We start from the raw sequence: 25,074 nt of genomic DNA on the forward strand, positions 1-25,074 counted from the left end.
CCTTTCGGGTGATGGACCAGTGGTGTAGCCAGGCGGGGCTCTAAAAGGGGCAATTTTGTACGTATGTTATATTATTAATCTAATTGGAAACTTGATAAAAATATTTTTTTAGTATTTATTGTGATGGTAGAGAACAGAATTTACATTGATGTATGTTTAAAATGTATTTTTTCCATGCCATAGGCGCAATCGGGATGGGTTTCTTGTTGGTATACTATTTCAATAAAACCAAATTTATTTTGGTGTCCATATTCAATGTTAGTTACGCCAATGACATAAAATATATTACAAACATACATTGGTGTCACTTCTGTTCATTACTATCGTAATAAATACTGAGAAAAATCTTTTTGACAAATTTTCAATTGAATCAATAATATTATATTCGTACAAAATCGTCCCTTTCTGAGCCCCTCATGGCTACACCACTGGTCCATCACCCGAAAGGCTTCGGGGTTTTTCATATTTTGACATGTAGAATCTAACAAAAATAGTCCGGTTGAAAACCCCGTGTAACACCATCGTGACCTTCCCTTGTAAGAATGTACTGCTTATATGATACGAATTGAATTAATGAAATAGAAAAATCGAACCAGGTATGTGCAACTGCACGTGTAATCCAGGGGACTGTTTTTTGAGTGTAAAGTTAACATATTAATGTAGTCGGTTGAAAATTGTTGGTGCAGTTCTTAATTTTACCATGGATTCAGTAGCTTCTACAATGAAATTCATTTCAGTGTAGGTGATTTTCATCATTTCGGGAAGGATGGGGATTGGATTTGCCATGCTCGTGCTTCCATTCTTCAGGCTGGTGGTGTACAGCCTGGCCTCATTACGCCATATTTAAAATAAAATCATGTTTTTTAACAAAGCATGATTTTAAACAAATTCAAGAAAAAATCATTAATCAAATATTTGTTGCTACGCGCCCAAAAATTAATGATGGGTACTGAACTGGTAAGGAGACCCTAACAAATCATGTTATCAACGCGTCCGAATTAATACAGCGCCAAAATCTAACAAAATAATTCTATTTAAATAATCTGTTTCGTGATTCCTTTTTCAGTTCTTTCCGTTTCCTCGTGGTGATAGAATGTGACTTATCAGTGTGTCACTGCATGTCTGTGCTATTTGCGTTTGATGTTACGTTCCAAACCGCTTGTGTACATAAAAAATTAGTATTAGATATCGTCAATGCTAGAGATCCAGTATAGATGCATTGTGTTGCAGTTTAACAAAACAAGTCTTTTGACTCATCAGCCTTTTCTGAAGTCATTGTCAGTGAACCAGCCAAGTTGATTGTAATACAATGGAAAGGTAAATCATTTTCTATATTTTCGTCAATGTTGTTCCCATATTTTAAGTATTGTGCCCACACAGTTTTTACGTGAGAGAAAGAACCGTATCTTATTCTTGGCATTTTTCGTTCTTATTTTTTTAAAACCTATTGGGCTCATGTTTCAACTGTTGCTTCTCATTGCAATGTTTCAAATAGTTCAGCCAAGAAAGCCCTCTATGCCAATCTGAATCATGGAGGTACCCAATTTGATCTGTATATTTAACAAAAAATATTAATTTCAAAATTCGTTGTATGCAGTAAACTTTAACATAATCGTAAATTGCACGTAAAATTTGATATACCTCTAGAACTATCTAAAAAGTGCGCATTTCTTCATGCGCTTTGTTTTGCGGCGCTCATTTTAAATCGTATACTATCAGAGCCCGGGTACACTAGAATACCGATTGCGTGTCTTTGCGGAAGTCTCTGGCAACTTCCAGACTTCGCTGACGAACTTAACTAAAGCACACAAAACAGGTAACCGATTGATGAATGGGAATCAATACAATTTATTCTTGAAGAGTGGTCTTGGATGTGAGTAAACGGTCTGACTAGTTACCAATAATTGAACAAAACTTAAGAGCCAGTTCGCGAGAGCCGCAACCCCTTCTTGTATCGATGTTCTCCGACTAGGCTGAAATTTTCAGGGATTGTTCTTCTATATAAAAGAAGATGTTTCACAAAATTTTAGATTTTTATATTAGGGGGAAGTGGGACAAAATGACCCCCAATGATTTCATGTCACTAAACATGTAAAATCACAAAAACTGATATAACTATAGTAAAAGTGTACGGATTGTGTTGAAATTTGGCATGATTACTCTACGTTATATAAACTTTTAGATTGACATGGTATTTGGATTTTAAAAGTACTTCAAAGCGAGAAAAATGAGTTTTTCATAAATATTTTAGTGATTTTCAAATCGATTTTTTTCTTACCAACCGAACTAGGTCAAAAATCTAAATATGACGTTTTGTAGGGCAACTCATGGGCTTTCATTTGAGGTGTAATCCAGATATGCCGTTTCAAAAAAATTCGAAAAAAAATTTTGTTTCGGGGTAGTGTTTGAACTTGAGCCATTTTGCGAGTACCGCAACCCTCTTGCATAGAGAGGTTGTATTGATGTTCTTCGATCGATCTAAAATTTACAGGAATTGTTTTCCTATATAAAAGAAGTTATTTCGCAAAACTTCAGATAATAACCGCTAATGATTTAATTTGAAAACAAATATTCAAAATGAATTAAACTGCTATAGCTATAGTAAAAATGCACGAATTTGTATGAAATTTGGCATTTTTGCTTTACGTTACATGAACTTCAAAATGAACATGATATTTGGATTGAAAAAAATGTTAAAAATCGAAAAAAAAAACTTAATTATTTTTTTATCAAATCGGCTTATCTTTTGTCAACCGAACTAGGTCAAAAAACAATATATGTAAAGTTTTGTAGGGCTACTCAAGGACTCATTGGTGGTGTACCGTGGTGAATCAAAATCCGGACGGTACCAATATCCGGACATTTTGATAATATTTACAAAAAAAAATGCTAAATTGAAGGTTAATATGTTTATTTTAATTCTTTACTTGTTTTAAACGTGATTACTTATTTTACGCGCATTTATAATTCAGTAACCATTTATAAATAATTAATAAAAATGAAAAAGTTACTGCAGACGTGGTGTATTTTCCGTGGTGAACTTGTATTAGTGATAGTGCCAACGAATACACCCACAACGTTTATACAATTATTGAATGAAAAATATGCTTTCTATATAGTGATTGTAACATAATAACATACAAAGTTATAGTTTAAAAGTTTAGTGACACCACATTGAAAAATTATGATGTAAATACAGTTTAAAATAGTAAAAAGAGGCTGTCTGGAATGGAGCCAAATATTTTTTAAATCCGGACATTGTATTGGAATCGTATGTTTAGATGCCGTAAGTACACAATTTTCAAATAAAACTGAAATAATACTTTGATCATTATCAACACATGAGTAATATGTAATAAGAACAATACTGTGCGTCGTTCAATGCGGATTCATTGAACAAATCAGTGATGATTGCAGTTTAAACCACAAACATGTCTGTCCAAACAATTAAATCACAAACATTGCTTTGTTTTTGTATTTTTAAACGAATACAGAACACATGCATTCTACAAGTTATTAAAGGCGTGATATATTTAGTTGATTTTGAAAAGCTTTGCATGGTTCAATTTTACAATTTTATGTTGAAATAAAGTTGATCGGATTTTGATTGTTCGATTTTGAAGTGTTCGGATTTATAGCAATGACAAACAGTTAACCAAGTTACAATAAGCACAATTTGTAGCTTGTCAACTATCTCATAATAATCTATAGTTTTTCAATATGTTTTCATTACTATTCAAAGTGGTACACATTTTGCAGAAGTACACTTTTCATAAGTTAAAAGTGAATCAAAATGACCCAATCAATTAAAATACCTAATTTTCGTGAGAAAATGCAATTTTACTCTTTCGTGAAATTTGTGAACATCAAGGCCGGTAAAAGTCAAAATTCTATTCAAGATATAAACAGTACAATGTCTCATAACAGCCATATGTGCAGTCAGTCTAAACTAAGCTCAACTCAATTATTTACAAAATGATCTCTATCAAACAAACCATCATATAAGGTACACACATATGTGGCCCTCCCAATCGAACCCATCAAAACATTACCCAAATTAATAAAATGTGGTAGTTCATTCCCAACCAAACAGCGTGAGAAGAAACAACGCTTACTGCCGACCGAAAGCATTGGTGCAATGCCTTATTGTTATCCACATAATCACTTTTGCAAGGAAATGACATTTCTTTCAGATATGGCAGCGGCAACACGGTATGATATAATCGGAGGCCTTCACACGCTCCTTATACCGTCCGGATTTTTTAAATTTTTTAATATTTAGTTTTTTGACCTAGTTCGGTTGACAAAATATAAGCCGATTTGATAAAAAAATAATTTTGCAAAGAAAAAAAGGTTTTTCTCGATTTGAAACATTTTTTCAAACCCAAATACCATAATCATTTTGAAGTTTATGTAACGTAAAGTAAACATACCAAATTTCATACAAATCCGTGCATTTTTACTATAGCTATAGCAGTTTACTTGGTTTTGTATATATTTTTATATTAAATCATTAGTGGTTATTTTGTACCACTTCCCCCTAATATAAAAAATTGAATTTTTGCGAAATAACTTCTTTTATATAGGAAAACAACTCCTGTAAATTTCAGCTCGATCGAAGAACATCAATACAACCTCTCTATGCAAGAAGGTTGCGGGAATGGCAAAATAGCTCAAGTTCATACACTACACCGAAAAAAAATTTTTTTTCGAAAATTTTTGAAACGGCATATCTGAATTACACCTCAAATGAAAGCCCATGAGTTGCCCTACAAAACGTCATATTTAGATTTTTGACCTAGTTCGGTTGGTAAGAAAAAAATCGATTTGAAAATCACTAAAATTTTCATGAAAAACTCATTTTTTTAGATTTGAAGTACTTTTAAAATCCAAATACCATGTCAATCTTTAAGTTTATATAACGTAGAGTAATCATGCCAAATTTCAACACAATCCGTGCACTTTTACTATAGTTATATCAGTTTTTGTGATTTTGCATGTTTAGTGACATGAAATCATTGGGGATCATTTTGTCCCACTTCCCCCTAATATAAAAATCTAAAATTTTGCAAAACATCTTCCTCTATATAGAAGAACAATGCCTGAAAATTTCAGCCTGATCGGAAAAACTTCCCTGGAAAGGGGGTTGCGGTTCTCGCGAACTGGCTCTTAATGAAAGTATACGAATAGAAGTCGGAGAGTTTCGCGGTCAATTCCGTAACCTTGAACAGTGTTGGTGGTTTTTAGACTTAGTAATAAAACACCAAACAAGAACGAAACGTTTATTGAAACTAAACGAGCTAAAACTAGGATATTTTTTCAATTTATTGCTGCGATAAGGAGTGTTAACAAATTTTATTTCGAGCTCTCGAACAAGTGGAAGTGTTTCCATCATTAGGATTTTAAAGTTGGTTCAGTGGAAGCACCAGTTTTTAGTTTCTTTTCAAATTGTATTCTAAGATTTTCTTAATTGTAAGAGAAGAAATGGCGATGTCCAATTTTGCATCGTGGAACCACGCGATGAATCCCGGCCATCTGACCACAGATGAGCTGGAGTACGAGATGGAAATCCGTGATTTTCCGTTGGATATCTCTCGTAGCGCTGCGGAACAAACATTGCGTAGCCACCTAAAAGAGGAAAAAAGCAAATCGGACGTTAGAATGAAATTTGTGAGTGAATCGGTAGTTGATGAGTTAGAGGTTTGTGACGATAAACAGAATGGGATAAAAAATTACCAAGAAAAGCGCCAGATCATTTGTAGAAAACGAAATTGATTCATACATTTTTGCAGTGATTGCAAGCTCACACTAAGGAAGAAGACGAATTGAATAGCCTCGAGTTGATTGCTGGCGAATGTGCAAAATTTCTCAACGTGTATTATTCACCCACCTCCCACCTTCTAGAAGTTCGAGAGGCTGAATTGGTGATTTTAAACGAAAGTTTGAATCAAATTAGGCAAGAGCTAGTACCGAGTGATGGTAGCCAACCTGAGAAGACGACGGATAGTGAGAAAGAGAGATAGCATTAGAGATCCGACAGCTAACGGCGCTAGTGAGCCAACTTTTGTCGGCGCGATAAAAAGTTAGAAAAGGTTCCTCGCCGAAGTTGGATTTTTCTTAGAAGCTATGCGAGATACATATAAGTTATCACTTCGGATGTGGTGCATTCGATTCGCATCTGGATGCGCTCGAATGCGTCCTACTTCCGAAGTAGGGTTTCTTGCATGGATTTCGAGAAAAATCTTACTTCGACGAAATTAATTTTCTAACAATTGGCCTAACTTACAATACAGTAACGCATCACGGTACTTGCTCATCAAAATGTTGCTGAACCGCTGAATCTTCATACAGGTGCAGCCAATAGTACTCAGATTGAGATGAATATGGTGGTAGAGAAAGAGGTACCTAGAAGAGGTTCAGGGAAAGTCTGTAGATTGTTTAGGCTGGTTGAAACAGAGGAATAAGTCGTTAGATACGCTGAAAAATTCGGATGAAGACTAGCACGTCGGTAGCAAGGTGAATGGAAGAACCGAAAGGAGAGTTGAAAATAGCAGGTCTTTGAGTATTGGAAATAAATTTCCGATTCATAAATGGTCAGTGAGATATGACGAAATGAATAATGGAAGGCGATTGAATGAATTCTTGAAAGAGGTGGAATTCAACGCCCGGTCTGATTTTTTTTTCTGAATTGGAGATGTTGTAGGGAGCCATCTGTTTAAAAAAAGAGGAGGTCCTGGTTCATAAATATCAGTGGAGAGATAGCGTCATGGAGCGAGTTAGTTAGGGAGCTCAAGAAAGAGTTCTTACCAGTCGATATAGACTATGTCTATGATCGGCAGGCTAATAACCGAAAGCAGGGTCTCTGGGAGAAATTCCAGGCTTTGACATTAGGCCGGGACAATTTTGGCAAATTTTCGAAATCGAAAAAGCACATAATCACAAATGGTAGCAAATAAGCCCAAACGAAACCCTGCAAAATTTAAAAATTCTAAAAAATCGTTTAGCTACTCGGCAAGCGACTTGAAGTTTAGTATGGGGAAATGATTTATTCAGTAGGATGCCGGTGCCATATGTGGACTACCTAAGCTATAAAAAATCATAACAAAACAACGGAAAGCCTTAACAAAGATCTTTTGACGTCAACAGAAAGATTTCAACCTCTACTATATAGGAAAAATATGAAAAGAGTGATAAAACTATTTTTTTAACATGAAATCGCTTGAGCCACTATTGGTACACGTGCTCCAGTAGTTGCGCTAGTGCTCCTGAAACTCGCTAGCTCAATGAAAATAAGATCAGGGTCGTTTTTCCAATTGGAACGAAGTTCCCTTTTCCCTACACTCTCTCTCAAAACGTCATTCATTTATCAATGGAACACGAGCAAACGGATCACTTGTTCACAGTGGGGGAATGCAAACTCCAAAATTTGTACTTACCAAGTATTTCAACTATTTCTCTCAAAGGCTGTTCGAAAACTCAACTTTTCGCCAAATCAAAGGAAGACGAGGATTGATTGCTCCCTTTTGAGCACGGGGAAACGAAATCAACAAAATATAGCTTATTACCTCAAGGATGCGCCTCTTAAGAAAAACAGCGACCACCTTTTCAACTTAATACATTATTGGTTTTATTTGCCCAATAGGGCCCTATCTGACGTCACAATTTCTAAGGGAGTACTTGCCGAGGGCATCGTCATGCCTGGGTGCGGATCCTGGTCGCTTTGATGCATGCAGAGGTGGTTGCAGGGTGGGTTGACGGGATGTGGTGTCTTGTGGGTGCCTAGCAGGTGAGCGGATGCTCCGACGCTGCTATCCTAGCAAAATGGCCGCCGGTGCCGCAACGTTGATGAATGGTGCGGATTACGACGGTCTAGCGGGGGAGCTGCTACTCCGAAAGTTGACAAACGGGCCGGCGGGACACAAGCGTTGATGAACGGGATGGCTTACAGAGGGCGTCGGTTCAAAGCGGCGATATTGCAGTCACAGGTCTGGGAATCACGGTATTGCGGCTCAACGATGGAGTCTTGTGGGGCACGGCCTTCAATTGTCTGGATGCCGTAGAAAATGGCCGACACTAATACTCCTATCGGATGGCTGGAAACTTTTCTGCCGAACTTCTAACGGGTCGGACGACCACAATGGCTAGTGGTTTTCCAATCGAGTGCGCAAAATAGCCAACCTTGATGACACCGGAGATTCCTGCGGAAATACCCGGAACTAGTTCCGGAATGATGAAAAAGAAAAAGGCCCTTGATAAGGACCTTTTTCCGATTTTGCTGATCACAATAAAGATTTTAGCACAATAGCAATTCTTCACAATAGCGAACTCGATTTTTGACGTACGTACTATTTTCTTCGCCGTACTATTTTAACTGCCGTACTATTTTTAGGTTTTAACTTTTTAGCACCTAGGAATTTTCCTGGAGAAAATTTAGAATTTATCACGCCGCGCACTACTATTTCGTCCAATGGTTCGAACAGAAAAGATGGTTTTTCGATGTCCGCCGAGTAGTTTTAATCTAATTGTTGAACATACGGAGGGCAAACTTCGTACCAAATCCGAAGTTTGACATTTTAAATACCTCCTACCTTGGGGTTGTAGTATCTTGATAATTTACATAACGACCCCTATGAGTGATTTTTTTCTGCGTGTAGTGAGCAAGCGTTCGCTTCGCTACGCGTAAGCCGCTGACAACAAACTAGTGAGTTAGAGATGGAATGTTGGGGAAATTAGAACGTGAGTGTTCCACCTGTCGGATTGACCCGTGAGAGCTGCCACTCACTTCTTCTCAAATAGGATACACGGAAAACTCTACTAATATTTTTTCTTTGTGCTGGAGGCAACAAATAGGAATATTGTGACCACCGGTTACACTCCAGTAGTAGGCGTTCGGGAATGATACAAGGCATTTTAAACAAAATGGTAAATTTTTACATAGGTTCAACATTTTTCCCTCGGAATATCAATTAATATCTTTCGAATGAAGCATAAAGGTCATCTCTAGGGCTTTTTTTTAATTTTTATACATCCATTTTAAAAACTGCTTCCATCCGTTGATCAACTACTGGAATACGACGGCAACTGTTGGTGCAAGGGAGCATTTTTTTGCGTAAACTTATTTATTTATATGACTTTTTGATAAAATAAAAAGCTAAAATTTGGCAAATCGACTAAACTAGAGACGATCTATTTACCAATAATAGCACACGTTGTTTTTATCGAAAAATGTTCGTTTTATTCCATAGTCCAATCTACTGGTACATTACAATTATTGGTACCGGCACCCTAATAAAAAAATCTCTCCCTAGCTGATAATTTAGGCCATGAAACAGTGAACATTTCGTTAGAAGACATCTTTCTAGTACAGTAATTCCCAAAGTGGGCGAATTCGCCCCCCTGGGGGCGATTTTCAGGCTCAAGGGGGCGAAAATTTGTAAAACAGAATTTGGGGGGCGAAAAATTCAGAAAGGGGGCGAAAAGGGGAGCACGGAAGCATTTAAAAATAATTACTGATAATTTTTTTAGGACACACATCTGAAGGTTAATCAATTCCAAACTTAACAAATTCGAGGAATATTTTACCTTATATCGATATACATGTCGGACTCGATTATTCGGAGTATCGATTTTTTTTCACTCCGAATAATCGAATCACTAAGAAAAAAAAAATGAAATCTTTGACAAAAAAACTGAAATATTGTCTTTTTTCGTCATTTTATTTATATGAGGCGGTGGCGTAGCCAGAAATTTTTTCTAGGAAGAGCAGGATCTTTGTACAAGAAAAAAAATTTGATCGGCATACATAAAACCACTTTTTCAAACCCCCCTTTTCTTAAATACGTTATAAACTGCTAAACCATTCATATTGTATATTGCAATATCAAATTATTTCAAATTTATGCATACAAATTGAAAAACAAGAACATCAAAAACAAATTCCGGATAATCGAGTCTAAAATTCCGGATAATCGAATCCCGGATAATCGAGTCCCCGGATAATCGAATCTCCGCATAATCGAGTCTGACCTTTATCTCCAATCAGGGTTATTTTAAAATTATGATAGACTTCACTTGATAATTGTCAAATACATGTATTCAGGTTTTTAATATCATGTGAGTTTTAAGAATGGTCGGTATTTAAGATTTTCACAAGATTGGATGATTAGTAACAGATAACATTTAAAACACAACATATGTTGAATGTACAAGAATTTTTAGTACTTTTTATGGCAATTCCCAATATTATATATGGATTTTTTTATGTGGGAACTTTGAGGTTAGGAAGCTAATATGTCTTTCATTGGCATCCAGCTTTTTACAGAAAAAAAGGAGATTCGGTTGCACTCTTTCTTATAATTCTTATGGTACAAATCATTTTAGAGACAAATTTTTCTGGTGTTAGAAAAAATACTCTTTTTTATATTACATTGGAATATGAGTTAAAAAACATTCTGGATTTTCATATATTTGTTCAGTTTTTTTTTGGATTGAATGAAAACAATCGTTCCCTGAAACGTCAAACATTTATTATTTACAATTTCTGAAAATTATTGGAGTAATATTATGAACAAATGATAAATCAGTATAATAATCCCCAACTACGTCAACTACGGCGCCTATGCATTTATTATATTCAAATAGTTTAAACTGGGCTAAGCTTGTATCAAAAACTAATTCAGTAGCCTGTAATGCACGCAAAATACTGTTAAAATTGCTATTATAAATTTCAGCCTAGTGCATCATTCCTAATAATTTTGGGATATCGATATTTAAGAGAATATTTTTAAATGTGCATAATAGTTTTTGTACCATGATTCTGCAGATATGCGAGTCAAAGACATGTGTTGACGTACAGCACCAAATTACATAAAATATTGAAATCACATATCAGGGGGGCGATTCCAGATAAATGTTGGCCTCAAGGGAGCGAAAGTTGAAAAAGTTTGGGAAGCACTATCTAGTAGCTCTTCAAATAAACGAGTTATAAATTTGGAAGCACTGGGAATTGTATACGACTGTTTTGTCATTTTTTAATCTGGCATCACGGTGCATTTTATGTAGGAAACAGAGAATTTGTTTATTGTGCTTTGCTTTGATAAATGGATTATTGGGAAAGTTGTGTATCGCACTTCGAAGGTCACCAAGCAGTGGTTCCAATATGTTTCTAAGCAAATGGAAAATTCTTCAAATGTACATTTACGCGACAAATTACACTGGTTTTGCTATGCAAATGCAGATTTGCACTTGACTGCATCATTGCCACAATTAATTATAATCGAACAAGCCTATTTCAATGGCTGACTTTTACAAATGTTTTACAAGCAAGTTTTCGTGAAACAAATGAAACAAACAAACTAGCAACCCTGCTGAGAGCACATGCTTTTGATAAAACGTAAACAATTTTCGTTGGCGCGAAACCGATAGGCCTTTTCATGTGACAGGTCCGTCTATGCATTTGTTTACATCGGTGGAGGACCGGTGCATACACGAGGCTGTCATTTTCATAGAAGAACTGTCAAAGAGCTTCCCGATCAGCTGTTTTGGAACGTCATGTGAATAGGCCTATTCACTGCCTTTTCTTGCCCCGCCAACGGCGAAAACAAAGGGTTTGACGTTTCCGCACTTATGAACCCGCCCGCACTTCTGAAGTGCGGGGTCCAATAAGGAGGGAACTGCGCAATATATATATAGAGAAGCGCGGATTCTGAAACCAAAGGTTCCAATTGAACCGTCAAACGTGGTTCCAATCGAGCAAATTCAATGAGAATCAAAGAGATGTTACGCAAAAGAGACGATGGATGTGTGTTAGTGAAAAGCGATACGAAAGTGACGTCATTGATAAGCTTGGTTTCTTATGGCGACTGACAGGATGACACGCCACACTAAAATGTTGTTTGAATGACCTCAATTGTTGATAGTCATTGCAAATATTGTTTATAACAAAGTCAAAATCCTCTCCGCGTTTCTCTAGTATAATCATATCTCTGGTAGGAAAGTGGGTGGCAAAGCCGTCTTCCGCATCACCGACTTCTGGATGGAGGGGCCAAGTAGTTGTTAAAACTGGTTTTACTTCAATGTTAAAATATTCTTGTGATTTTCACTAGATAGAGGAACGGTCCATGTAACCACAAGTATTAAGGTATTACCGTATTTTAACTTTAATTCAACGAGTGCAATGCATCATTGCTTTTATTCTGCAATTTGCGTGCAGTAATGCTTTAATTCCATTTTATGAATACAATGTAGCATCGATTTAATTCATCAATGAAATGTGCATTAATAGGTGATATACGGTCACCATTCAATGCTTAATTGCATCATCTTACTCAATGCTTCATCGCAACAAAAACGGCAAGATTGCAATGCTCTATTTATCGTCAATCCTTCCTTCACTCAGGCAAATAACCTATAGAAATACTTAAATATCGCTTATGAAAATTCGTCACAAGAAATCGGGTTGAAATTCGTAGATTTGTCTTATGAGAAACCAGAATTTGAAAAAAAAAAGCATCTACTTGGTATTGAACCAAAAACCTTACGATTGATAGGTCCGTGCATACACTACACGCCTATCGACGACTCAATGTGCCGAGATGCTAAACGGTATACATAAAACGTGAAGATGAGCAACTTTTTAGCCCCACACACTGAAAACAAAACATAATCTCAACAGCAAAAAAGCGACAGCCGCGGTAAACTTAGAAGTGCAACAGTCCACGGTAAAAAATCAGCACGTTCGATGGAATGGATTGATCACTTGACTCAATTCAAAAAACCTATCACCATGATTTGAAGAGTTTTAACTTTGGATGTGCTCTACTGTCTTAGCACTGGACTCTAAAGTGAAAAGTTTTTGATTTTGAACACCATGTCTTTTGTATGAAAGCAATCATTGACAGCTCGTTGTAGAAAGTGATTGACATCAATTCGATTCCATTCAACAGATGCGATTTGTTGTCGAGGTTAGATACAAGACTTGCACTCCGAAGATTGAAGGTACAAATCTAAGTCAGGCTGAAACGTTTATAAAACTTTTTTTTATTTTCAAATCAAAACTTGCAAACGTTGAATTCAAGTGCTGTTACTTGATATTGTCAAGATTTAACAGTAGTGCAAATCCAAGTGCAGAACTATTGATGGCATCGTGCTTATTTTTACCGTGTCGTGTCCATACCAACTTATTGCGCACTTCACCCCAAATTGGACTATCACAAATTTGTGGAGTGCAGAAATGTGTGATAAGGGTGCACGCTTGCATCGGATTATCTCAATGTATTCGGTGCACTTGTTCTTTGAACCACAAGGAATAAGTGCACTAAAAACACCATCATGATTCGACGTAACCCTGAGCTGCTATCACACTTTGAGGGAGCTTACACACTTGGGGCTTGGAGTGAAATCGACAATATTTATCACTGGCAACGAAAGGGCGCTGCTTGAAGTTGCACAATTTTCCCGGCCAAGACATGCGGCATTTATGGTCCGGAGGATAGGCGCGGCGAGTCATCGAAAACATCTCAAAAAATTTGGGGCTATTGCTGTTCTTATTTTTTTCTTGAAAGTTCAGTTAATTTTACGTTTACTGTCAAATTTTCAGCGATGTATGTTTTTAGTTTTTTGAGATTTTTTTTTTTGAAAATAAAAAATCAGTCATTTTTCATCGGCACACCTGTAGGTCTCGGTGCAATAGATTTTTTATTTAAAAAAAAACCATAACTTTTGAACAGCTTAACCGATTTCCAATCTTTTTTTTTATAGAATGAAAGCTTAAGATTTCAACTTTTCAGACAATATCGAAAAATCTGCTATCGACTTGAATTTTTATTTACAAGCAAATATGTTTATTGAACAGGATTTAGAGTAGTTTCATGGGTAAAATAAATACTGAATGAAATCAGAATAACTATATCAACTCAAACAACTTTACTTCTACAATCAATTTTTTGTTCCTAATATTAAAATATTGTGGCTTTGAATATTTATTTACAAGCATAAATATTTATTGAACTAGGTCTCGCGTAGTTTTTTAAGTAAAGTAAAATTTGAGTGTAATAAAAAAATGTATTACTCCCCAAACATATCTACCATCAGTGCACCAGTTTCCTGGTTTCCGCTCACTAGTATAAAAATTGATTTTCGTGTCAAAGACCAACATTTTTCGGTCATCTGACATTATTTTCATATGATAAAACACAAGAAAAACACAAGACCTCGGGGGTGGTTATTGGACCACTAGTAATATTTGTATGTTACAATAACCGCTCATGCAAAAAAATAACAAAATTTTAAAGAAATGTCGAATTTAGTATACAGCCTTCTTTCTTTCTTGACAACAAAAAATATCAGGATAAATAACAATTCGAAATAATGCATTTTTTAGCAGTTCGGGCACGAAATCTGTTACCGTGAGCGGAAATAGGAAACATAGATGCAGTAATCAACGAAAATAAAATATTTTTCATGGAAGTTTTTCAAATTCTTTTTTATTTCGCCCGTTGATTGTCTATACTTGGAGCTCCATTGCCATAAAAAATAGTATTGATCGACGCAATAGTTACTTTATAATAAACATTTGAACACATAACTTCCTTAAATGAGTGAAATCTGGTGCACTGATGGTAACACGACTTCTAAAATCAATTTTGTGTTGTAAAACAGCATACTATCGATTTGAATATTTATTTACAAGCAGATATGTTTATTAAACAAGGGTTTACGTAGTCTCTTGGGTATAAACAATTAAGTTGTAATCGAAATGTCTATTTCTACTCAAACGTGTAACCCTAACTTCTATATTATGAAAATTTATTGGCTTTTATCGGTGAATGCAATACTGTACTCAGAGTGAAAGGGAGTAACGAAAGTAATGAAATGACAAGATGGATAGAATCGCAAGCGAGCGACGAGAGAAATGAATAGAAGTTGAAAATTTGTTTTTAACAGAGGGCCATATGTGTGAACAACACAATCGAAACGACAAATCGTTGCCTAACGTCCTGGTCTTGAACGGCTAGATGTGTGTTGGTCACTACTAACACTAGACAGGCAAAAAATTTGTCGCCTCGACCTGTTAACTATATTGTTCGGCGTATATAACAGTTCTATCGATCGTTGGCATATTTTCGGAGATTGATACGAAATGACGTTACTTATTGGATTTTTCGCGTCTAATCTCGCATACCCCTAATTTGCCCAAGTGATCCTATTCGAACTGACGTTAAATTTCTTTGCCAAATTGATTCTACATTTATAAGGTTTAATCACCGCATGACTTTAATATTATGAAAATTTTTGGCTTTTATCGGTGAATGCAATACTTACTCAGAGTGAAAGGGAGTAACGAAAATAATGAAATGACAAGATGGATAGAATCGCAAGCGAGCGACGAGAGAAATGAATAGAAGTTGAAAATTTTTTTTAACAGAGGGCCATATGTGTGAACAACACAATCGAAACGACAAATCGTTGCCTAACGTCCTGGTCTTGAACGGCTAGATGTTGTAGTGTTGGTCACTACTAACACTAGACAGGCAAAAAATTTGTCGCCTCGACCTGTTAACTATATTGTTCGGCGTATATAACAGTTCTATCGATCGTTGGCATATTTTCGGAGATTGATACGAATGACGTTACTTATTGGATTTTTCGTTCGCGTCAATTAATCTCGGCATAACCCCCTAATTTGCCCAAGTGATCCTAATTCTATTAAATACGTTTTTGCCTGTCAGTGTTTAGTATGACCAACACTACAACATCTATCGTTCAAGACCAGGACGTTATAACGATTGGTTTCGATTGTGTTGTGTTTCACATATGGCCCTCTGTTAAAAACAATTTTCAACTTCTATTCATTTCTCTCGTCGCTCGCTTGCGATTCTATCCATTGTCATTTCATTACTTTCGTTACTCCCTTTCACTCTGAGTACAGTATTGCATTCACCGATAAAAGCCAATAAATTTTCATAATATTAAAGTCATGCGGTGATTATACCTTATAAATGTAGAACCCTAACTTCTATACACGCTAGTTTGGAAGTACTCATTAATGGGTAAAATAATACCCATTTCCAAGTTAAGTGGTTTAACTCAGAGAATATGATTATACTAGAGAAACGCGGAGAGGATTTTGACTTTGTTTATAAACAATATTTGCAATGACTATCAATAATTGAGGTCATTCAAACAATATTTTAGTGTACGTGTCATCCTGTCAATCGCCATAAGAAAACCAAGCTTATCAATGACGTCACTTTCGTATCGCTTTTCACTAATACACATCCATCGTCTCTTTTGCGTAACGTCTCTTTGAGTCTCATTGAATTTGCTCGATTGGGACCACGTTTGACGGTTCAATTGGAACCTTTGGTTTCAGAATCCGCGCTTCTCTATATAAACAAATTCTCTGGTTTAACTCATTTAATGAGTAAAGTCGATTTACTCATTAAAGGGTAAGTGCCTTGAACTTCAAAACATGGGTATTTATCACTCTTGATTTTTATTATGGAAATGGGTAAAAAACCCTCATTATTTCGAAAACTTTTTTGTAGATTGAGGTTATGATGGATTTCCTCAGTAAGATTTTCACTGAAATACACTGTTTTAATGTAGGAAATAAGGCGACTGTTCTCTACAGGTAGTAACGGATAACTGTTTATTCAACTCATGAGACTACTACGATTAATACTATAACATCTCCTCCTCCATGATTGTTAGCGGTAATTGAAAAAATCTCTTAGTCTATTTCTTAACGGATATCGGGTACTGAACGATGTATCTTCTATAACAGATGGTTCATCTGGATGATGTTGCTTCCTCTGAAGTAGGTGTTTTCTTCTTCTGTAAAGGTCTCTTCATCTGTTTCGTGAGAATTTCTTAATGCAGGTTCAACGATTTCTTCTACATTTTGCGATACCGTAGATGTACCATTCCTTGTTTCATCACGTGTGTCGTTATTTTGATTTGCACTACAATCATTATCATTTCCATTCAAGTCCTCAGCACTACCATGGAGTTCGCTTTCATTGTTTTGTTCTGAACTAATCACGATTTCTTCCTGTTCATCGACTGGCACGGGCATGGTTGTTGGATAATCTTTGTTTGATGGTTGTTGTGGTTCATCGAAAATATAATCGAATATTTCGTTTCGTTTTTGATGTGAATGTGGTAATCTATCATGGACATCGAAATTTTGCTCGATCGGAACGTGGTTCTGCCTCACTTGATATAGTATTTCTTGCAGGCCTAATGAAAATACGATTATAGACTCGGTTATCGTCTGTAACTATCCAATATGATCTGTCGTCTCGTCGGTATAATTATTCTACAGTTTGTCCATTTAATGTTTTGTTGGATATATTTTCACATAAACTCTTTCATCATTTTCAAATCTCTCAGATTAACAGTGCCTTTGTCGTAATGTTCTGCTGTTTTCGATCTTCTTTCTGCTATTTTTGCGCTTACGTTCTCTTCTATTTTTGGCTTCAATGTTGATGAATCGTTGGAAGGTGAGTTCTTGTTCGTCTAGCAAATAATCGTTGAGTTGGGCTACTGTCAATTTTATTTGGCGTGTTTCTCCACATCAATAGAGCTTCATAGAAATCCGTCTCGCTATCTTCACATTTCTTCAACAAATTTTTTACATATTTTTACGGCTGATTCGTCGTAGTAGTCTCATGAGTTGAATAAACAGTTATCCGTTACTACCTGTAGAGAACAGTCGCCTTATTTAAGTCCACGGGATCAATGCAGAGTCTCAGTTTGTCATTGCGTCGTACTATAAGAATGTTACTAGTCCACTCTGAATATTCATTTACCTTTGCAATAACACCCATATTTTCCATCTCATCCAGCTGCTTTTTCATCTCAGCTCGCAATTTTTGAGGAACTCGTCTTGGAATTTGCTGTTTGGGTGGAACTGATTTATCGATTTCTAAGCTGACTTCTCCTTCTACACAACCTAAGCCATCAAATACGTCCGGAAATTCAGCGATTATTTGTTCTGCTCCGCTTTTATTCGAGAATATCGTGTTGATAGCTTCCTTGTTTACAGTGATGAATCCGAATTTCAAACATGTTTGTAACGATAATAACGGAAGATACTCCTTGTATTCACCTCCCACCACTTCGAACATCAGCGTTGACTCTTGACCATCTTGAATAACTGTGAGTTCACATCGACCTTCTGGTATTATTACACCTCCACCATAAACTCTAAGCTTTGTCGTTGTAGTTTTCAGTTCTTTCCTAGCTGCGATTCTGGTAAAACAGGATATTCCCATCAACATTACAGGACGCTCCAGTATCTAGTTGGCATTTAACTTTCTCACACTTATCGCCAGTGGACGAAAGAATAACGAAGCGTGTAGCTGGGTTGGTGATTCATTTCGGACTGCGAGGATGTTCTCATAACTTTCTTTCGATCAGTTTTACTTCATTATTTGATTGTTTCGATCTGCATACGCTAGCAAAGTGGTTCATCAATCCGCATTGAAGGCATTTCTTCCCATTCGCTGGACATTTTCTCTTTTTCTCTTGCGTGTTCGTATCCACAGTAATTGCATTTAGATTTGTTGTACGATGCGGTATAGTTTGATCTTCTTCCTTTGTTCTGGACTTTATCGACATGTGCTTCAATTGACATCTTGGAATCGGAATTGAGTTGTTTCATCTGTTTTTCTGTAAGTTCAGCTGCGCGACATTTTTGTATTGCTTCGTTCAACGTAATTTCTTGGTTCTCCCAAAGACGTTGACGCAGGCTCACGTCTCTTACAGACACCACGATTCTGTCCAACAATAGTTCATCTTGCATATCTCCGTATTGACAATTCTTGATCAGCCCTCGCAAACGATGTATATATTGATCTATATTTTCTTCTTGTTCTTGAACGGCGCTGTTGAAAATAGCTCTCTCGTAACGCTTATTTATCTTCGGGAGTAGATGTGCTTCTAAAGCAGACAATATTGTTTCACAAGATTGGTTGTCTTCAAACACCTAACGGTAAGTTCTGATAAAGCTTCAAACAATCTTTTCCAATGCACGACAGAAGGGTTGCAATTTGTTGTTTCATGGGCCTGGTTGAAAGGTTGCTTGCAATACAGTAATATTCCCATGATGATTTGAAAGAACTTGACGCTTTGGCAAATATCTCCATGAATGTCAATGGCCTCAGGTGTAGGGATATTTTGGGCTCGAAAGGAATATTGCAGGGGCCTCTGGAATGCCAGCGCTTGTTACCGTGGACCATTTCCGCGCTCCTTAATTTTCCCGCAAAGCAGTTTGCAATTCGATAATTTGCAATTTCAGCTCTTCCATTTTTTCTGTTATTCCTGTTGCTATGGATCTGACACCATGTTTTAATGTAGGAAATAAGGCGACTGTTCTCTACAGGTAGTAACGGATAACTGTTTATTCAACTCATGAGACTACTACGATTAATACTATAACATACACCTTCAAGTTGGTCCGAGCCAACTCCTCCATACATTCAATTCGGAATAGAAACTTCAGCAAAGCGCAGATGCCGGATCGTTTGTGACGATCTAATAGAGAAGTTGTTTTCAATCCAATCATCCTCAGGGACGTCCAAATCGCTGCAGCTGCAAGATAAATGTAACAAAAATGATTTTAATCAGCTAAAAGAAACCAAACTAATAAATCGACTTTTTACTTGCTTCGAAAGGCAACAATGGTTATATTATCCCAAACAACCATGCGTACTATTTACCCACTTTTATCAGCAGAACAAATACTTCGAAATGAGGTTTTAGTACCCTTTTTATGTCATCGGAAAATACCCTTTATTTGACAACTTAGTACTGATCATAAAAATGGGTACAAGAAACTCATTTAAAGGGTACTTTCAAGTTAGCGTGTAAGCAAATTATAATCAAAAAAAGCCAGGAGCGTTTTGGATTTCGATTTACAGGTAAACAAGCTCATGCCATTTTCGTAGTTCTTAGGTTAAATAAATTTGAAGTGTTATCAGAAATGTCTGTTTCTTCTCAAACATGTCCACTTAACTTCTATATGCAAGTTCATGCCGAAAAAACTAATTGTCATTTCTTTGGATTTCGATTTACATGCAGACATACACGGAGCCGCAAATCAACCCAACTTTGACTTCTTTTGACGCAATTCGGCTCTTCCGTGGGATAACCCAAATAACTGATATATACCTATCATTAGGTTGTTTTCTGAAGAAGTAGGCCTTGCTGAGCAAGCCATGAGATTCTGACAAGCGCTAGTGGAGTTCATTACGAACCAAGCCTTCAAACTGTATAGACCATTCTCTCCTAATAAACGTTCTTTAGTTGTTTGAGATTGAGTCTTTCTATTGGCCCATCCGCCCAGTCCTTAATATTACAATAGGTTATGGGCTCGTCAAAGGAAGGAATCCCGCAGCTGACGGACCGAATTACGAGAATTGGCGCTTCCGAGTCAAGCTTCACATGGATGCAGTGGAAGTATCGTCCGTGTTGTCGGAACCAGCTCCGGGTGTAGGCGATGCAGGTCGTGCAAAATGGGAGCAAACGGACAGGAAGGCTAAATCGGTGCTGGTGGGATTCGTGGCGGATGAAATTCTTGAAGTTGTCCGGGAAAAGGAAACGGCGTCTGAAATGTGGAAGGCTCTGGAAGAAACCTTTGCGAAGCGGTCAGTTTCAAGCCAAACGTTGCTGAGGAAAACAATTGGCCCGTTTACGTAAGATGGAGGGAACTTCAATGCGAGCTCATTTCAATGTATTCGATGACCTTGTCCGGCAACTCAAGTCCGCAGGAGCCAAACTGGAGGAAGGTGATTTGGTATGTCAATTATTCTTAACCCTGCCCGATAGTTATGACCCCTTGGTGACGGCACTCGAGAATCTGGCGGAGAAGGACCTGAAGCTAGAGACAGTCAAGCAGCGGCTGCTGGCTGAAGAAAGCAAGCGTGAAGACCGTCTGGATGACTCGAGTGAAGACAACGGGGCAGCGTTCATTGGTGGCAAGAAGAAGAACCAGAAGAAGTTTACTGGCAAGTGTCATCGGTGTGGAAAACTTGGCCACATGAAGAAGGACTGTCGGTCAAAGAAGCAGAAAGGTAACGCAAATGCAGCAGTCGGCAGTAAGGCGGTCGCCTTCATGGCAAACGGTGACCAGACGAAGTCTGAAGCAGGGAAGATCCACTTCTGCGTAGACTCGGGATGCAGTGATCATCTCGTGAATGATGCAAAACATCTGCGATCCATGCGGAAATTGAAGGATCCCTTCGTAATCGATGTAGCCAAGAATGATGTGGCACTCGTCGGGAAGTTCGCAGGAGATATAAAAGGTATGTCCAACAAAGGAATTGAATTTCAGATAAAAAATGTTGTGCTCCTGCCGGATCTCCGAGAAAACCTGCTCTCGGTGAGAAGCTCTCGCATGCTGGAATCGATGTTCTATTACTGGTCGTGGAGGTCAAGACCGTGCGGAGTTCAAGAAAAATGGAGAACTCATTGGCGTGGCATACCTTCGCGGAAACTTGTACAACTGGAATTGGATGTCGGATCTGTAGCCAATATCAGCGTGGCTGGATGAGCAAGTTGTGGCATCGTCGTATGGGACATGCAAGTCAACAAGCATTGAACACTCTCGTTAAGCATGAAATGGCCACGGGGTTTACGAAGAAGCTTGAAACGATTGGTTTTTACGATACATGCGTGATGGCCAAGCAGTGCCGGGAATCATTCGATGGTGTTCGAGAACGTGCCACACGTCCACTGGAACGAGTTCATTCAGACGTGTGTGGCCCTATTGATCCACCGGCCTGGGACGGATCGCGGTACTTCGTATCGTTCATAGACGACTGGACGCATTTTGCTGTAATCTATCCAATAAAGCGCAAAGTCTGAGGTATACCGATGTTTTAAGGAGTATGAAGCGATGGCTACAACTCAATGGCAGACAAGAATATGCAAGTTTACTGTGGACCAAGGCCGGGAATTCTTTTCCAACGAACAAAGAAGCTACTACAAGAAGCGAGGCATTCAGGGACAACCCACAGTAGCTTATTCCCTCAACAAAATGGAGTAGCTGAACGGTTCAACCGAACTTTGGTGGAGAAGGTAAGATCAATGCTCATTGATTCAAAAGCTCCGAAGAACCAGTGGTCAGAAGCGGCACTGACTGCGACGTACCTCCTGAACCGTTGTCCGACGGTGGCAGTGCCTGAAAAAGTTACCCCGGCAGAAAGATGGACGAATGCAAAACCGGACCTTGACAAGATAAGGATTTTCGGATGTAAGGCCATGGCGTGGATCCCGAGCCAACAAAGGAAGAAATGGACCCCAAAAGCCGTGAGACGGTGATGATTGGATACGCTCCAAACGGATACCGGCTTTGGGACAGAGCGTCAAGAAAAATAATAATAGCGAGAGACGTGAAGTTCAACGACGAATGTTTTCCATACGCAGAGCAAACTGATGAATCAAGTCAAGTTCCGTTGGTAGTCCCCACGCTATACGAGCCAGAGGGGGAGCTGTTTGAATAATCCTGGTGAAGAGGAACCACATGCTGATGTTGTCGATCATGAATCTGATGAAGAAACCATATTTGAAGAAGTTGAAGAGGAAGCAAATCCTGGGGCGCTCCCTTCGCAACATAGAGGTGACGGCTGTTCAGAGTCAAACACCAGGCGCAGCGAACGGGAGCGCAGGCTCCCAGGTAAGTTTTTCGATTTTTTAACTGGATTCAGAGCAATCTCTGCTGCTGACAATTCCGATTCTTCAGATCCGCCGTCCTCCTATGAAGAGATCGATGGACGCAACGATCGAGACTGTTGGTTGGCGGCTGTCCGTGACGAGCTGCGTTCGATGGATACCAACCATGTGTGGCGACTAGTGAAGCGACCCTCCGGAGTGAAACCATTGCAGCCAAAATGGGTATTCTGCGTTAAAGAAGATGCTGATGGAAATGTCGTTAGGCATAAGGCAAGATTGGTCGTAAAGGGCTTCCTTCAAAAATCTGGCATCGATTATCAAGAAACCTATGCGCCGGTAGCCAAACTGACGACGATTCGAGTGGCATTAGCTGTGGCGCTGCAAAGAGGCATGGTTATACACCAAATGGATGTGCAGACGGCCTTCCTGCATGGTGAGCTGCAAGAGACTATTTATATGGCAATACCCGAAGGCGTCGAAGCGGATGCTGAAACAGTCTGCCTGTTGAAAAAATCATTATATGGTCTGAAACAAGCTCCGAAGTGCTGGAACGAGAAATTGAATCAGGTACTATTGAAGCTTGGGTTCAAGAGATCGAAGCATGACTATTGTGTATATACCCGCATCGACGAGAGGGGGAACGATGATGTCTACATTGTCATATACGTCGATGATTTGCTAATCATGGGAGTACAACGGCAAAACGGTGGACGATATCAAAAAAGAAGTTATCCCAGTTCTTCAAGATGACCGATTGTGGTGAGTTACAACACTTCCTTGGGATGAAGATCGTCTATGACCGAGTATTGGGAACAATGTGTCTTTTTTTTTTTTTTGTAAAATTTGGTTTTATTCGTCAGTTTATTTGATTTTGTTTACAATTTAAAATTCTAGATCTAAGTGAAAATTGAGTTCATTTACATCAATTCTTCCATTACACTCGTTAACAAAGCAGATGTATTTTACGAACAATTTCAAAATTTCTAAGCGTCTAGTTCTATTTATTCCTGTCAAGGCAGGTCTCACCAGGTCCTCGAAAGATAGCCGCCTCCAACCATTCATTACGACTGCCAGCCCTCTGCTGCAGGACCGTCCAAGCCGGGCCGACACGAGCACAGTCGCAAAATTTGTGCTGAAGCGTTTCAGCTTGTTGTCCATCGCAATGTGTACAGAACTCGCTGTCTGATCTCCGCATCACGAAGAGGAGTTTTAGATGCTCCAACTTTCCATTCACCAAAATGTAGAGCTTGGATCGCTCCAGCGAAGAGAGCTTTTTGTCTTGAATATTGCGCCACGCACGTGGCCAGTCAATCACTGGGTTGCTTATTTCCACCTTGGGCAGATCTGTCTGCGTGACGAAATGCCGATGGATGAGATCGGCGGAGGGGTTTTCTTGGATATGGGGTGGAATGTGGGAATAGTTCGGAAGGATTATTTTAAGGTCGGGATGGTCTATGGAGATTGCTGGGCAGGGATTATCGTGGAATAGAAGGGATTTATAATAAGGAAGGGAATCGATCTCCTTGAGATGACGATTGATTGCAAGCGATTTCGCCTTCAACGCAGGCAAGTGCAAATTGAGTCCGCCGTGCTCCTTGCTTCGCGCAAGCTGCATCATCGGGACGCGGGCGGGCATTCCTCTCCACAAGAACGTGCCCATCGTGGAGGTCACTTTCGCGTGTGTACGCCTAAAGGAGGTAACACCGACGAAACATACCATAACTTGCTGGTGCCGAACGTATTCAGCATTATCACCTTCTGATGGAGGGTCATCAAACGCAGTGAGTGCAGCCACATCTGTTGCGCAAACTTCCCCACCAGCGCATTCCAGTTTTAAGGTCGTCATCAGCCGTATGGAGTTAGCGAATGTGATACCCAAAATTTTAACTACATCGGCTGTTTGTAGCCACTGGGTATTTATCGCATTGCCCTCATAAAGCCCAACGTTGATTGCGACCGTTTTCCGCAAGTTTAAAACGTGCGCCGGCAACAGCCTCGAACCGGATGAATATTTCATTCATCAGTTCAATCTGCTCGGCTGACGTCACGATGACGCTAATATCGTCAGCATATGCGACCAACAAATCGTTGCCACATGCTTGTTCGAGCCTACACACCAGGGGGTGGAGGTAGAGAACGAAGAGATGCATGGACAACGGGTCGCCTTGCCGGACCGAACGTTGGATCTCAAACGGACGCGAGAGACGCCCGTTGATGAGCAGCCGAGAGGTGGCAATGCGCGCGAGAAGAGCGACGAGATCCCGACTGAAACCGAGCGAGCACATGGTGCCGAAGAGGAATGAGTGGCGAACCCGATCGAATGCGTTCTCCAAATCGAAACTGATCAATTTACCGGCGCGCCGGTGATGACGGAGACTCGCTATCCGGTCTTTCAGG

At 38.7% G+C, this 25,074-nt stretch overlaps 1 protein-coding gene across 2 annotated transcripts in view; it reads left to right on the plus strand.

The window, feature by feature from the left end:
- The first annotated feature begins 1,077 nt into the window (after positions 1-1,077).
- LOC23687751 (gamma-glutamyltranspeptidase 1) overlaps positions 1,078-25,074 on the plus strand; it is a 698,533-nt gene continuing 674,536 nt past the window's right edge. For both annotated transcript variants that reach the window (XM_021851045.1, XM_021851035.1), the window contains exon 1: positions 1,078-1,317. In XM_021851045.1, coding sequence (XP_021706737.1) covers positions 1,310-1,317 — 8 coding nt within the window. In that variant the 5' untranslated portion in view covers positions 1,078-1,309. The remainder of the gene's footprint in view (positions 1,318-25,074) is intronic.

The sequence above is a fragment of the Aedes aegypti genome, chromosome 1, assembly GCF_002204515.2.
Source record: "Aedes aegypti strain LVP_AGWG chromosome 1, AaegL5.0 Primary Assembly, whole genome shotgun sequence".
NCBI lineage: Eukaryota > Metazoa > Arthropoda > Insecta > Diptera > Culicidae > Aedes > Aedes aegypti.